The 12845-nt window shown below is 35.9% G+C and overlaps 1 protein-coding gene across 1 annotated transcript; it reads right to left on the bottom strand.

Moving 5' to 3' along the window:
* Window positions 1-281: 281 nt before the first annotated feature.
* Window positions 282-11324, bottom strand: LOC138320877 (uncharacterized). The gene is made up of 5 exons (XM_069264159.1): window positions 11109-11324; window positions 9721-9834; window positions 6735-7830; window positions 4856-6125; window positions 282-3972 (listed from the first exon to the last, which is right to left on the bottom strand). The coding sequence occupies exons 1-5, from the start codon at window positions 11318-11320 to the stop codon at window positions 3446-3448; spliced, it is 3219 nt and encodes a 1072-aa protein (XP_069120260.1). The 5' UTR covers window positions 11321-11324; the 3' UTR covers window positions 282-3445.
* Window positions 11325-12845: the final 1521 nt, after the last annotated feature.

Here is a 12845-nt window from a genome sequence, read left to right as displayed (position 1 = left end):
GTTTCTGTTTACAATTTGTTTTTCAATAAGCAGAAGAAATGGAAAACAAATTGGTAGAGCAAACGGTCAGAGTATGGATAGTATAACATAGAAAGTTTGAACAAATAACTTCACACCAATTATGATTGACTGTCACTTATACATACCTTCATTCCTTCTGATTATTAAAAGTAACTTAATATGATTGCCTGAAAACATGATTTTCACCTCTCAACCATTTGCTGACAGCTTGTGGATTTACAGCGCTTTGTGACCACTGTTGATGACAACAAACAAGGTACTACAGATTGTATAAGACTCTTTTATTATCCCTAGACATCAATTTTATTGATTAACGATTATATACAAGTGCTCTAGAATTTTGTAATGTATTTAAAATGCAAGTGCAAAACCAATGGAACTTTTACATAAACAGACACTTTTAATAGATATTACACAATGTTTTTACTACAATTTTACTTCAATGTCCAAGTTAAAGGCCCACTACCTTACCGAAACGGCTTTTAATTTTTAAAATGGGAATGTAAAACAAGATCGATAATTTTGTAGAGTCTTAAAAATTATTAACTTACCGTTAATACTACATTAATCATCACCTTCTGAACAATTTGATTATAATAAATAAAATATTTATTTTCATAACGCGGGTCGTATTATGATTCCCGCCGTCATCCTAAATACCGCGCGGTAGTTGACTATCACTGCGCCAGACGGCAAAACAGCGAATTGACTCTCCACCGTTTTCATATATTACGCAGTATACTTGCATATGTTTGGTGTCGTAACCTTATCTTAGGTCATCGGTATGCATTTTCTGATGTTATTAATGTTTTTTAAGAAACCTTTATATTTTGCTCCGGAAAGGTAATGGGCCTTTAAACAAAAACAAAAAAAAGACCAGTTTTACTGGCTTTGTGTTAATAATATGAAATACAGTGTATAAAAACAAACTCATTTCTACACAAACTTTTGAAGGGACAGATTACGGTACATGACGGCACAATCAAAGAATACACAACATACCAGCATAACGTTAACATACTGGTATATGGAACATATGACATAGCCCATCATAACGTCATGTATTGTCTATGTCATGCATGTTATTCTGCCCTCATGTCTCTCAATGCTTAATCTAGAGGAACGGTAAACATGTATCAAATTCTCTGATCCATAATTTAAATCTTTTAGAAAGATTATTTAAAGATGCTCCACCGCTGACAAATGGTATTTTTTCACTATCAAAAACAGGAGCAGGCGAACGAGTATTTTTCTTCAGTTACAAAAGTTACTTACTTTACACCATTACCACCATTGAAAAGTTTGAACTTCTAATTTTACTTCAAGTTAAAAATATGAAAAATAATTAATTGCATCCCTAAAAAATTCTGTGGCACTATATCTTATATGGAATGAAGTACAGCTGATTGCGCATGCACCAAAGGCGAAATAAATTATTTTATATTATTTTTGTGTTAATTAGCATATGAATACACGATTAAACACCAATTATTGTTCAAATGATGAATATCATTTCTGCTCTGTCAGCGGTGGAGCATCTTTAAGTAATAGGAATGGAATATCAATAAATATACAAACTTTTAGATACCATATACAAATGAAGTTATTCGAAAAACTAAATACATTATATAAAAGCTTCCTTTTGTTAACAGTCCCCCTAAGAATATACAAAAAATATGTATATAGCCTATCATTGATCAGGATCTTAACATTTTAAAAATAGTGATGACTTGTCAATTTCATTAAAATACCTGGTACACATTGTATCCTCACTTTGTTTTTATAGAGGTTATGACAACATTCCAGTATGGGGTCAAATTCTGGTGACCTTTTGGACTGTTCAATCAAATTAAATGTTCTGCCTTCAGACTCTTTTAAGTATAAACTTAACTGTAAGAAAAAAGATTGCAGCGCTGCTTGAATCTAATTCAAACTGTCCAAAGTTCTCCAAATGGTATACAGCTTTTTGCATGGTTTGATGAAATGTCAGCTGCAGACCAGTGCTATAGCCAGAGGGAGAATTCATTACACATTGGAGTAGAGAGACCAAATATCTTAAAGGTCACCAGAACATGACCTTATTTGTCAGATCCTCTCTGAAACAAAGTCGGATCTTTGTTTCAGTCAGATTGAGATTCATACTTTTTATTGTAAAAATTAATGTTGACACCTAAAAACTTGTCATATCTGATAAGTTACAATCTAGCTAGAATTACAAAGTACTTATAGACAAGATTACACAATTTGCATACGATATATGGCACTAGATACATGAAATGATTAAAAAGTACAAAAAATTATAAACAGTAATATAATAAAGTCTTCTACTAACTTAACTGCTGCTTAATTAAGCTTTTAGAGAAGATGGAACATCTTACAACGTACAATGCTATGACTCTGCTACTGATAGTGCCCTTGTACAAGGACTGTACTAACACAGGTAGTGTTATATGCTGCACTGAGAAAATCTGCCAATTGTATCAAGGAAACAAAAGACAACTACACAGTTGCCAATGTCACTTAGTCTACACCTATGTTTGCATATACATGTATTTTAACTTGCATTCATTTTATATTTATTGCAGTATATTTTATAGACTGCCATTATATTTCAATAAAGTATTAGACATATCAATTATAAAGTGGACAATGTCATACCATGTGTGTTATAAAGGGGCTATTGGCCAAAGCCTTTTGTGTACATGTCTTATCAAGCTTCTATAATTTAAGCATAAGCAATAACAAAGCATTTTGAAGCCCATAAGATTTATTCTTAACTTACAAATTAACACTTTCGCCACAATATATGAACACAAGCAGTTGTTTACTATGTGATATTTTTTGTTGTTAAAGCAAGCAAAAATTAATCCAGTACAGCCTGGGGGTAGGGGGGGAGGGTCTTACTTTCAGAAATCCCCCCCCCCAAGTCTGGAAATGTGGGAAATATAGGGGTCTTATTTGCAGGAGGGGTCTTATTTGCGGTGAAATACAATGTCATTATCTGTTGATCAGTTAATAAAATTGAAAAAAAAATCCCCAATTAACCTCTGGAAGCTGAAGTATATGTGTTATATTTGAATGAGAGGTGAACTCCAAAAAACGGCAAGCCTATCTGGTCTGGGCATTAACAAATACAACTGGTAGTGCAGGTGTGACACCATTTTTATATATATAATCTTCACAAAAAGGCAGTAACAATCTAAACAATACATTATAATGCTATATAAGGACACCAATACTCATACAATATCAAATAAATGTAAACAACACATCAGTACAGAATAACAATGTACTTAAACAAATAAATGTCACAACCTATCACATTAAGTTTTATTCATCGAGCTCTATTCATTTTTGGTCGCAGTTAAGCTCTAATTCTAAGTGAAGAATTAGTTGTTTTGTTTTGCATACAGTTTTTATCAAATTAATATAGGCTACCTCCCCTTGCCATGTAAGCCTCTGGCATAGCCAGATTTCCTCTGATATAAGAGTTCGGTACACCCAGATTTCCACGTACAATGAAACTATCTGATGATCTTGGATTACCATTTACATTGTAAGGAATTATCCCCCGGGGAGCCTCTTGATGTCCTCTTACAATGTAGGAACCAGCATCTGCAGAACTTATGCTCTCGGTACAATTGTTCGAGCTGCCTGGTTTTTTCTTTACCATATGAGAGTCTGGGACAGACGTATTTGCATGTTCCTTGGAAATGTGCATATTGAGTCCTCTTCGATCTTTGAACATGATGTTACATGTATCACAGTTTACTCGGTCTTCACTTTGGTGAGCCTTCTTGTGGTCCTTGAGCTGGACATTCCACGCGGAGGCGTAGTTACATTGGTCACACTTGTATGGTTTGTGGCCTGTATGTGTCCTCATGTGGGACGTCAGCTGGTAGCTACGGATACAGGAAAAATCACACAACGAGCACTTCACTGGGTGTTCACCTGGAAAAAAGGTAAGAAGAATTAGGATGTGGAGCTACACAGACGAATATACATGTACATGTATGATGTAAATCTTCCAAAAAATATTGCATCTGATGATGAACTTTCATGAATGAATTTTCTTCCTTCATCACAAAATTAGAGCGAGGCATCATAAAGACAATGTTCAGAGTCAGACAGTAGTTATATTAATCACTACTAATAAATTATATGAACAAACACACCCACTATTTAAATCACCGACAGTTTGAAGACTGTTTAGTTTGAACATTAGACTCAAACCTAAAACATTTTTCGTGCCTTGTATTCTTTCCAGATTATATTCTGGAAGTAGTTATTAGTCTCGCCCCCAGAAGTTTTTGAGAAAATGTCGGATAACATGTGCCATTGTTGTATGCTAATTCTTTTAATCCATACATGCTAAGTTTAGTGCAATTATTTAGACTTACTTTGAAATCATTTATGAATTATTTTAACTTGATTCAAGATTTTTTCTGATATTGCAATCTGGAGCGAAAAATGTAACAAGTTATCATTTTGTTTATGATGATAACGTTAGTGTGATTTATATTGTTCCTCTGCCATAAAGAATATAATTATATAAACATGGTCGAAATAAATATTCCTTTACTTTTCATATATCACTGCAATAAAAATTTGAATATAAAAAGATTTTAAGCTTTATTGTAAAGAAAGAACGTTACGGGAAATAAAGGATAAAATCCTGACGTCAACAGGGATGAGAGGGAAAAACCTGTCGATTGACAACAGTACTGAAAGAATGAAACATTGATATTACATATAAAATATATAAGGGCTTGAAGCCTAAAACTACAGGCCTCCATTGACATTGAAATAATTGATGCGCACTGTATCGTTTTACCTGTGTGTGTCATCATGTGAAGTCTATAAGTAGAGCCCAGGTGAGTGGAGAAGTCACAGATATCACAACGCAGTGTCTTTGTCTTGTGATGTACACGTCGGATGTGAGTTTTAATGGAGAGCCTTTGAACCTCCTTACCACAAATCTCGCAGATAGAAGTGGCAGTTCGCTGACACCAGTAGGACCGCATGTGGCGCTCCATGGCGTCTTTACACAGGGTTATATTCACAGTTTCCCCACAGACCTTACACTTATCAAAACATTCAGGATGAACTTCGAGGCTGTGTGCCTTACGGTCAGCGTTTGACTGAAAGGTCATCTGGCACTTCTTGCACGAGTAGACATTCTTGTTATGAACTTTAGACAGATGTGTATGGAGGACTTTGATGTAGTGGAACTGTTGGCCACACTCTTCACATGTGTACTTGGCCTCTACGTGTAACTTCAGACGATGCTTCCTAAGTTGTGTGTAGTAACTAAAGACGAGCCCACACTCACCACACGTTAATTTGCCCTGCATGTGTTCCTTGAGATGTACCTCCATCACTGCCCGGTCTGTGGTTTTAAACACTCCTCCACACAACTTACAACCGTACCCATGGAACGACCGCTGCTCCACATCCACACCCCGATCTTTCTTACAGTGACTTGTCCATGTGGTGATTTCATATTTATCTTTGTGGTCCTCCAACTGAACATTGATATCTGGGAAGTACTTATCAGAACGTCTGCTTCCAGGTAAACAGTTCAATTTTTCTCCTTTTGCGCGAGATTTCCGCTTGGTTCGTGTCTTTTTGACAGATTTTTTCCTACCCTCTAATCCATCATCATTTTCCTCTACACATTCTCCATCATCTGACAGTTTCTCCTTTCCTCCCTTTTTGCGCTTTGTATATTTTCGCTTTTTCCTAGGTGGTGTTACCTGTACATCTACATTTGGATCATAATCTGAATCAGAGGGATCAGGTTCTGACAAAAAGTCTGATTCTAAATCAACTTCTTCAGTCTCATCATTGTCCTGTAGTTCACTGAAGACATCGGAACTGGCAGCCGGTACCTCAGGCACCCCTGTATGATCTCCTTTACCTTGAACTGTTGCCCTTACCCTGTGACCTTTTTTATTTTGAGAAGGATTTTCTACTGTCTCTAAAGGGATAACACAAGTATTGGTCTGTGAGAATCTTGCAGTGTGTCGTTTTTTGGGGTGAACATTAGTGTAGTTATACTGTAACTTCTCCTGGCTCTGAAGACTCTCATCAACTGGCCAACTCTAAAACATATAATAAGTGAGTACTTATTACAACATCAATTTTTGTTAGCTTTTTGATAGAAAGAGTTCCCAAATGATGAAAGAGCAGGTCAATTATATACTAATAAGATAATTGAAAAATTCCACAAGGGCCAAAAGGGTATGTATTTCTCACATATTAAATGCTTTAGGTCCAGTACCATATCAGTTCTCTTGAGCCTCTTGGTATTTGAGAAGATGTCATTTACTTATTTAACACCTGTGCTTTTGAATGAAGGTTAACATCATTTTAAAATTAAAGCAAACTAGGTAGGCCTTTATTTTAGCATGTCAAAGGCAAAATATCAGGTCTCATGAACATTTTTTTATTGAAAAGAAGTCATTTTATAATGATGGAAGCTAGCAGTAACAAGTTTGCCCCAGTATATATCCCTCTCACAACCAAGCCAGACTGTGAATTCTTCCTGGTGCCCTTATGCAAAAGTTGATGCCCTATGCCTGATAACCTACATGTATAGATATAACAACGTGATGACGGGTGTCACACCATGATATAAACTCACTTCCCCTTTACAATAGAAATCAGATATTAATAACCCCCATAAATCCCCACTAAAATATTATACTAACCTCTTTATCCTCCTCTGCATCAATGGTTTCTTTTAGGTCGTCTATGTAGGATCGACGGCCTTTCTTCTGTAACCTCCGACTCTGACGGTAGATCGGACTGGAAGTATGTTTCCTTTTTATGGCACCTTTCTCCTTACACTTTGGAGTAGACATTTTCCTTCCTTTTCGTTTTTTGGAGGGGATCATTTGACTTTGCTGTAGATTGGTATTGTCTGACGTGTACGTATGTGGGTTTAACTTGTTGCTATCACCGTCCTCTTCACTACAGCTCAGATCTAGCACCACATCATTGTCCTCCAAAGTCATTGATTGATAATGAACCACAGACTCATCTTCATTTCCATGATATGGTATATCTGACATATCATTCCCCGAGTCAGATTCTTCCCCCTCACAGTTCATATCTACACCATAGGATGTAGCCTCACCTGTCAGTCCCTGTCTCTCTGTCTCTAATGTATCCTCACCTGCCATTTCCTGTCGCTCTGTCTCTCTATCCACTCTGTAGGATGTAGCCTCACCTGTCACTCCCTGTCTCTCTGTCTCTAATGTATCCTCACCTGCCATTTCCTGTCGCTCTGTCTCTCTATCCACTCTGTAGGATGTAGCCTCACCTGTCACTCCCTGTCTCTCTGTCTCTAATGTATCCTCACCTGCCATTTCCTGTCGCTCTGTCTCTCTATCCACTCTGTAGGATGTAGCCTCACCTGTCACTCCCTGTCTCTCTGCCTCTAATGTATCCTCACCTGCCATTTCCTGTCGCTCTGTCTCTCTATCCACACTAAAGGATGCTACCCCACCTGCTACTCCATGCCTTTCCGTCTCTAAGTACATATGGGTATCGGGCTCACACTTTATCACCTTGGTAGCTAAATTCTCTTCTATATGAGTTGACCCCTCACTTTGTAATAGATCATCTGAGTTCTTGACATTGGATAACCTGTCTGTAGTTCCCTCAGCTTCTGCAGTCTTCCGCCTCAAGTCATCTACACCAATCATAACAAAGTCACTTGCCACGTCCTTCGCAGTTTGACTACTATCAGTAATGTTTTGCGATTCTGATGTCTTTTCCACCGATGGTGAAATTGTTTTGGAGCTGTAACATATCAATGTGTCTTATATATAACATATGGTATGATTTCTGAAAATACATGACACAAGGCCTAATGAGTATATTTCATACCTTGTAATTCAGATCATAATTATCAGTCCATTTCATAGAAAATACAACACCATCCAACAAGGATCATACTCTATATAGCCAACTTTTGAACTGACTTAGAGTATGACTATCAAACCAATACTATCAGAATCCTGAAAGGTTAACTACGGACAAATTAATATTTTTTTTAGAAATCAATTGCATTATAATCCTTTTGCCTTGTGTCTAAATAATACTATTTAGTAATTTTGTCAAAAGCATGCCATAAAACGCCTTTTTATTCCTTTATCCAACAATCATTATGCTAAAGGCCTATCAGGCATGCACATGTATATATACCAAATAGTCTCTAATGTCTCTTTGTTCATGAGAAAGCCATTAATCCATTTTTGCCTTGTGTCATAAATACATACTATTTAGTAATTTTCGTCAAAAGCATGCATAAAACGCCCCTTTTCTTATCTCCTTTAATCCAACAATCATTATTGCTAATGGCCTTATCTAGGCATGCACAAATGTATATACCATCATAGTCTAATGTCTCTTTGTTCATGAGGAAAGCGCATAATAAATATATTTTAACAAACATATCTTGGATCACCGTATTTATTTGAGACGTTTACTGTATTTGACATTACTCATCAGACTATATTTCCGAATGCAAGCAAAGGAATAGAACGAATATATATTGGTAGAACCAGTACCTGGCCTACTATACATTTCAGGCCTGGTACGAAATCTCGGTCCCCTATGTGTCTGTTAATGGTTGTCACTGCTGTTCTCGAAAAATCACTCAGGGCATAACCTACATATGAAATATGAGAAAGATCCCTTCAGTACTTTGTGAGAAATAGCGATATTAATCTTTAACTATCAAAATCCAAGATGGCTGCCTGGTGGCCATTTTGTTGACCGATCGATCCAAAAACGCATTATGCACAACTAGGGCCCTAGGGGAACCTACATATGAAATTTGAGAAAGATCCCTTCAGTACTTTCTGAGAAATAGCGATAACAAACTTTAAGTATTAAAATCCAAGATGGCTGCCTGGCGGCCATCTTGTTAACCGATTGGTCCCAAAATGCAATATGCACAACTAGGGCCCTAGGGGAACCTACATATGAAATTTGAGAAAGATCCCTTTAGTACTTTCTGAGAAATAGCGATAACAAACTTTAAGTATTAAAATCCAAGATGGCTGCCTGGCGGCCATCTTGTTAACCGATTGGTCCCAAAATGCAATATGCACAACTAGGGCCCTAGGGGAACCTACATATGAAATTTGAGAAAGATCCCTTTAGTACTTTCTGAGAAATAGCGATAACAAACTTTAAGTATCAAAATCCAAGATGGCTGCCTGGCGGCCATCTTGTTAACCGATTGGTCCCAAAATGCAATATGCACAACTAGGGCCCTAGGGGAACCTACATATGAAATTTGAGAAAGATCTCTTCAGTACTTTCTGAGAAATAGCGATAACAAACTTTAAGTATCAAAATCCAAGATGGCTGCCTGGCGGCCATCTTGTTAACCGATTGGTCCCAAAATGCAATATGCACAACTAGGGCCCTAGGGGAACCTACATATGAAATTTGAGAAAGATCCCTTCAGTGCTTTCTGAGAAATAGCGATAACAAGAATTGTTAACGGACGGACGGACGGAAGGACGGACGGAAGGACGGACGGACCACGGACAAAAAGGGATTTGAATAGCCCACCATCTGATGATGGTGGGCTAAAAATCCAAAGAGCTACAATATTGCAGCTAGCAAAGGAACTAATATCAGGTCTCCCTAATTGTGTAGAAGATTGGTGGTACATACCACATTTCTCCATCATCAGAATGAGGAGAAGAAGGCTTCTGGATTTCTGGACAATAGTCTTTGTCGGGAAAGTTACCATGCTCGTCCACAAAGAAACTGTTGATCAAACACCAACTGAAAAAGATTTAATAATGTTAATAATGAATATCAACATACAATGTACATGAAAAATAATGATCTGTACTAAAATATATACATGTGCATGATTTCTATCATTTTTTTATTTTAACATACCATATTCGACCCAATAATCGCCCAGAGCATTTAAAAATGAAAAGGTTCTTATAATAAGACAAAATTATTGCAAATCTATACAGTTTTCTGTAGTTTGGTCTTTATTCATGCCTGGGCAATTGAAATTGAGGCCTCAAAAAGGGGGAGGGGCGCTTATAGGGACATGGGCACTTATTGGGTCATGAACATGTATAGTTGATTAGATATTGTAAAATATCACAACAGTTTCAGAGTAGTTTGTTTTTAGATTGCACAACAAGGGGAGAGATTGACAGTTTTATTTGTTTTCAGCTGTGTTATTTGGGAATTTTTCATCGTAATTCTAAATTGAGTAAAAAGTAGGGGGTTTGGCATTGGGAATGGGGTCATTTACCAGGCTTGTGGCACCTGTACAAGTGAAAGGAACATACAGATCTATAATGTTATATGTATATATTTGTAAGATTGTGCTGATATCATTTTACACTTCCCTATATTGACCGTCTCTTCAGCGATTCTACTACCACCAGGAATTTGTATTCTATAATCATCAGGTCGGGGAAATCCACTAGCTTGTGCATTATACGCAAACTAGAGTATTGTACCCCAATTGGAGTATGGACTTGTTACTAAAAATAGCCCAAATTGCTTAAATCTTAACTTTTACTATACTTTTCAAAAACTCGCATTAAGACTAGAAGCTGTTGTTACTTAGGAACTTGATGACCTTTTCTCAAAGTTTTTCATCTATTTTTAATACTTTCTGAAATGCAAATGAATCTAATTTGTCAAAATATTTGGTAAAAAGTTCATTTATAAGCATTTTTATCTATTTTAAGTAACAAATCCCATAGTCCTATTGAAGAGTATTATAATATAATACTCCAGTTTATTTGCGTAAAATACGCAAATTAGAGGCTTCCCACAACATGATCATGTCTAGATCTGTGCATAGTGCCTCGTTACTAATGATGATATATATAAGTCAAAGATAGGTCACGTCTATTTACACTTACAGACGTGACCTATCTTATATATACATCATTAGTAACGAGGCCCTGTGATCATTTACGTGCACCAAAGCCTTTAATTATATTTAAATGCGCCACAGGTATGTGTTTATACAAAATACATAAATAAATTGTGTCGACATTAAAACTGACAGTGAAAATTACCTATCTAGCAACATTTTAGCAACATCTTCATTTTTTGCAAGACCAATGCTAACTTTAACAGCCATCCATCGCCCTATTTGTTGACCGACACAAATGCGAGACTTCTGTCGATCCCTGTCTCTGTGTTTTTTGCGCTCATGTCTATCTTCAAGAGACACCAGTGTATTTCTTCTGAGACGTTGCTTTCTCGATGTTATTTTGTTGTCGTCCATTTTCGCCGGAAATAAGCTACTGATTGTAAGAGAGAGTCCGACACCCTAAAAGTACGGAATTTGTGCACGTTACATGTAGTAGCAAAAGTCATACTGTCAATACATTCTAAGTATACAGTATAGAATAGATCCATATTTTAATTTTATTAACTTGAAAATTAATAAAATTAAATTAAAGTACGGTTCTTTTTGCATTAGTAGAAAACAAATGTTAAATAATATTGTAACCACAATTAAAAATCGATTTTTTATATATACATGTAGTCTACAGTTCATTTTAAAGTAGTAGGCCTAGTATAAATATGTAATATGTAGTCTACTGTTAAGTTACATTTACACAAGATGTGATGTTTCTGTTACCATTAAGACAAAGACTGTTTTACCAGTGTCTTTTAATATGTAAATTGTACAGTATATGACTAATTGGCAAGTATCAGCTCTAGTACACATACATGTATACTAGTCACCAGAAACATATAAACATAGAGATTGGCAACTCCTTCTTTGCCTTTGTTGACAGGCAGAGGGACCTCCCGTTTATAGGCATTTTCCCTTGGCTAACTACTTTTAAGTGTATTCTTTTAAACGTTATATTTTTTCATCAACACAAAGTTTAAACATTATATCATGATTTGATGTGACCGGTTTTCCCGATTGATGTTATTTAATATGATTTTTGAAAGCATGAAAATAGGCAATTTTACCTGGTTTTTCGAAAATCACACATTTAAAACCGGAAATGCGTTTTGTTTTATTAATACGTAAGTTAAATATTATTTTTTCTATCCAAAATCGTACTCAAACCATTTGAAAATTACTGAACTTTTATATCAAAGTTATTATGTTGTATTTAACTATTTAAGAGTTTATTTAAAAAACCCTAAGCACATACAGAGGTACATCTGCTGATCGTGAAAATGGCGGAGTTGCCAATCTCTATGTACATGTATATATGTTTCTGTAGTCACCAAGCAGCCGTCCTAAATATAACATTGTATAAAAGTAAAATCAAAATCTAGGTCACAAAGAGTTATTTGCTTTAAATTATCAATTTTATTACCATGTTTTATATTGAGCAAATTGCATACTTTTATTATATAATATATCATAAGTGCCATGAAGTCCCAATATTATTGCTTATCAAGAATCACAAGGTTCAGTGAAGGGATTTCCGCTGCCTGCGTCGTTGAATTAAAATTAATTACCTTCCTTTAGGAATGTGCCTATGAAGAATAATGACCAAATCGAAATTGATATTTTCGCACAGAAACGTAATGTACGATGGGTGATTTGTACCATTTCGCCTTTTCGCCAATAAAAGACGAAAAATAAACATTTCTGTATTTCGTATTTTCGAGTCGAAAAGACGAAAACAAGAAAAATAAAACACGAAAAGACGAAAGTGATACACGGTTATTAGCGACTTTAGTTCCAGTCTTCGCCTTCAAAAATCTCTTCTTTTTCCGAAAATTAACTAACCTAAAGGCCCATTACCTTTCCGGAGCAAAATATAAAGATTTTTTTA

The sequence above is a fragment of the Argopecten irradians genome, chromosome 4 (genome assembly GCF_041381155.1).
Source record: "Argopecten irradians isolate NY chromosome 4, Ai_NY, whole genome shotgun sequence".
NCBI classification, from domain to species: domain Eukaryota; kingdom Metazoa; phylum Mollusca; class Bivalvia; order Pectinida; family Pectinidae; genus Argopecten; species Argopecten irradians.
Note: the sequence above shows the minus strand (reverse complement) of the source record. Positions and strands in the feature narration are given on the sequence as shown.

What these genes read in the sequence shown, in the direction of transcription:
- LOC138320877 (XM_069264159.1), bottom strand. Translation starts at nt 11,320, where the DNA reads ATGGACGACAACAAAATAACATCGAGAAAGCAACGTCTCAGAAGAAAT. An exon ending in GCTAAAATGTTGCTAGATAG is followed by an intron (nt 9,835 to 11,108) that starts GTAATTTTCACT and finishes AATCTTTTTCAG; the next exon opens with TTGGTGTTTGATCAACAGTT. An exon ending in TCACATGATGACACACACAG is followed by an intron (nt 3,973 to 4,855) that starts GTAAAACGATAC and finishes CCTTTTTTCCAG; the next exon opens with GTGAACACCCAGTGAAGTGC.